Source organism: Myotis davidii, unplaced genomic scaffold (genome assembly GCF_000327345.1).
Source record: "Myotis davidii unplaced genomic scaffold, ASM32734v1 scaffold379, whole genome shotgun sequence".
Classification (NCBI taxonomy): domain Eukaryota; kingdom Metazoa; phylum Chordata; class Mammalia; order Chiroptera; family Vespertilionidae; genus Myotis; species Myotis davidii.
This window is the reverse complement of record NW_006290553.1, coordinates 2,094,276-2,095,921: the sequence shown is the minus strand read 5'-3', so window position 1 is coordinate 2,095,921 and position 1,646 is coordinate 2,094,276. Positions and strand designations below refer to the sequence as shown.

Genomic DNA, 1,646 nt, shown 5'->3' with positions numbered 1-1,646 from the left:
AGAGCAAATAGTATCCCAAATGTTTATTGCATAAACCAAGAAATAAGCTATCATCAAAGTGATATCACCAAAACATTAGCATCTGTGAAGGAGACATTTTTTGTATATTTAAGTTCATTAGAGCACTAAGTATCAGGCATGTTTCTTTAATGGAATTTCTTATTTCAATAAGACAGATTTGCCTAAAACCTTATAAATAGCTGTACCTTTAATAGGCACATAAAAATGCATTATCTCAACATCTCACCCATTTCATATCTTATTTTAGAGGCTTAGTTCATAACATTATCTAATATTTCTTCCATGTTTGAATCTATGGCCCTTTGATGCCTGAGAACGAATATAACTATATACTTGAGGCAATTTACTAGAGAATAAAATACATCTCTCTGTTTTTTAATAAATAACAAATGTATGCAATCGGAAGCTTGCTGAAGAAAAAAATTGGTTGTCTTATTTTATTTGTAATTACTCCATTCTTTTTAAAATAACCTATCATATAAATTACAGTCAAAAATCCAACTTGTACTATTACAAAAGAGGGACATATTTATGAATCCAGGAAACAAAGTTTGACACCCTCGTGTAAACACCAGGAAAGTTTGGTCTTCCGCATCCATGTCCCCAGCTAACAATGCCAGTCAAAATCCATTTTCCATCACTTTTTCTTCGACAGGACAAAGGTCCGCCCGAATCTCCCTACACAAGAAGATAATGTGAGTATGAAGTACATTTGCCATTAACTTTGTCACTAATGTATCTAATGGACTGTATTCCGCACTCCCATTCTGACAGGTTTTTGCTGTACTAATTATTATGCAGTTTGGATAAGTGTCAAGATATAATGTGAAAATACCAATATCATTTTAGAATTATTTTCCTTATAATCAAAATTCTGTATTCATCACAAGAAATTTGATTCTTCAGGCCAGAAGTCACATTAGAATATTCTTGCAGGAGAAACAACTCTCATAAACCTCCAAACAAATAATGAACCTCAATAGTAATAATGATACTAATAATAGCTAACATTTAATGTGAGCTATGTGCTAAGCTCTGTTTTGGGTCATTTAATCTTCACAATAACCTTATGAGGCATTGTTACCTTGGAAGGTTAACCTCTACCTCTAGGCCATGTACCTTCAGTGGTTGGCTCATAGTCCCAAGGAAGAAAGTACAAGAGGCCCTGTTTAGTTAGCCAGGTCCAATGAGGTAGCCCTAAGGATCACTGGCTGGCAGCTGGCAAAAACAAATCGCCCTCACTTGAGGGTCCCCTCTGATATCTCAACTCCATAAAGCAAAGACTGAAGTAATACAAAGTTTAAAATAGTTCCTACAGTATATTCATCATTTAAATTATAATGTCTGGATATTTATTTTCTCATTTTGGAGAATAAGAAGAACTATAACTTACTCAGAGGCAAAGGTAAAAAAAAAAAAGTAGTTCAAATTTGCTCCTGTATCCCATCCCCATAATTCTAAACCTGATTCAGGTAAATTCTGACTAGTTGAGTCAGAAAATTTTTGAAATTGTTGCCACATCTGTAAACTCTGGTGGTTAGGTGGAACAGGACAATATAATTGACTAGCTGCAGTAAGCACCCAGGATACAATAGTTTTAGCATTAGAGAAATAAGGGCTCAAAT

At 34.2% G+C, this 1,646-nt stretch overlaps 1 protein-coding gene across 1 annotated transcript in view; it reads right to left on the bottom strand.

Moving 5' to 3' along the window:
- Window positions 1-658: 658 nt before the first annotated feature.
- TMPRSS7 (transmembrane protease, serine 7) overlaps window positions 659-1,646 on the bottom strand; it is a 43,807-nt gene continuing 42,819 nt past the window's right edge. The window contains exon 17 of the mRNA XM_015563808.1: window positions 659-699. Within this exon, the coding sequence (XP_015419294.1) occupies window positions 659-699 (41 nt within the window). The remainder of the gene's footprint in view (window positions 700-1,646) is intronic.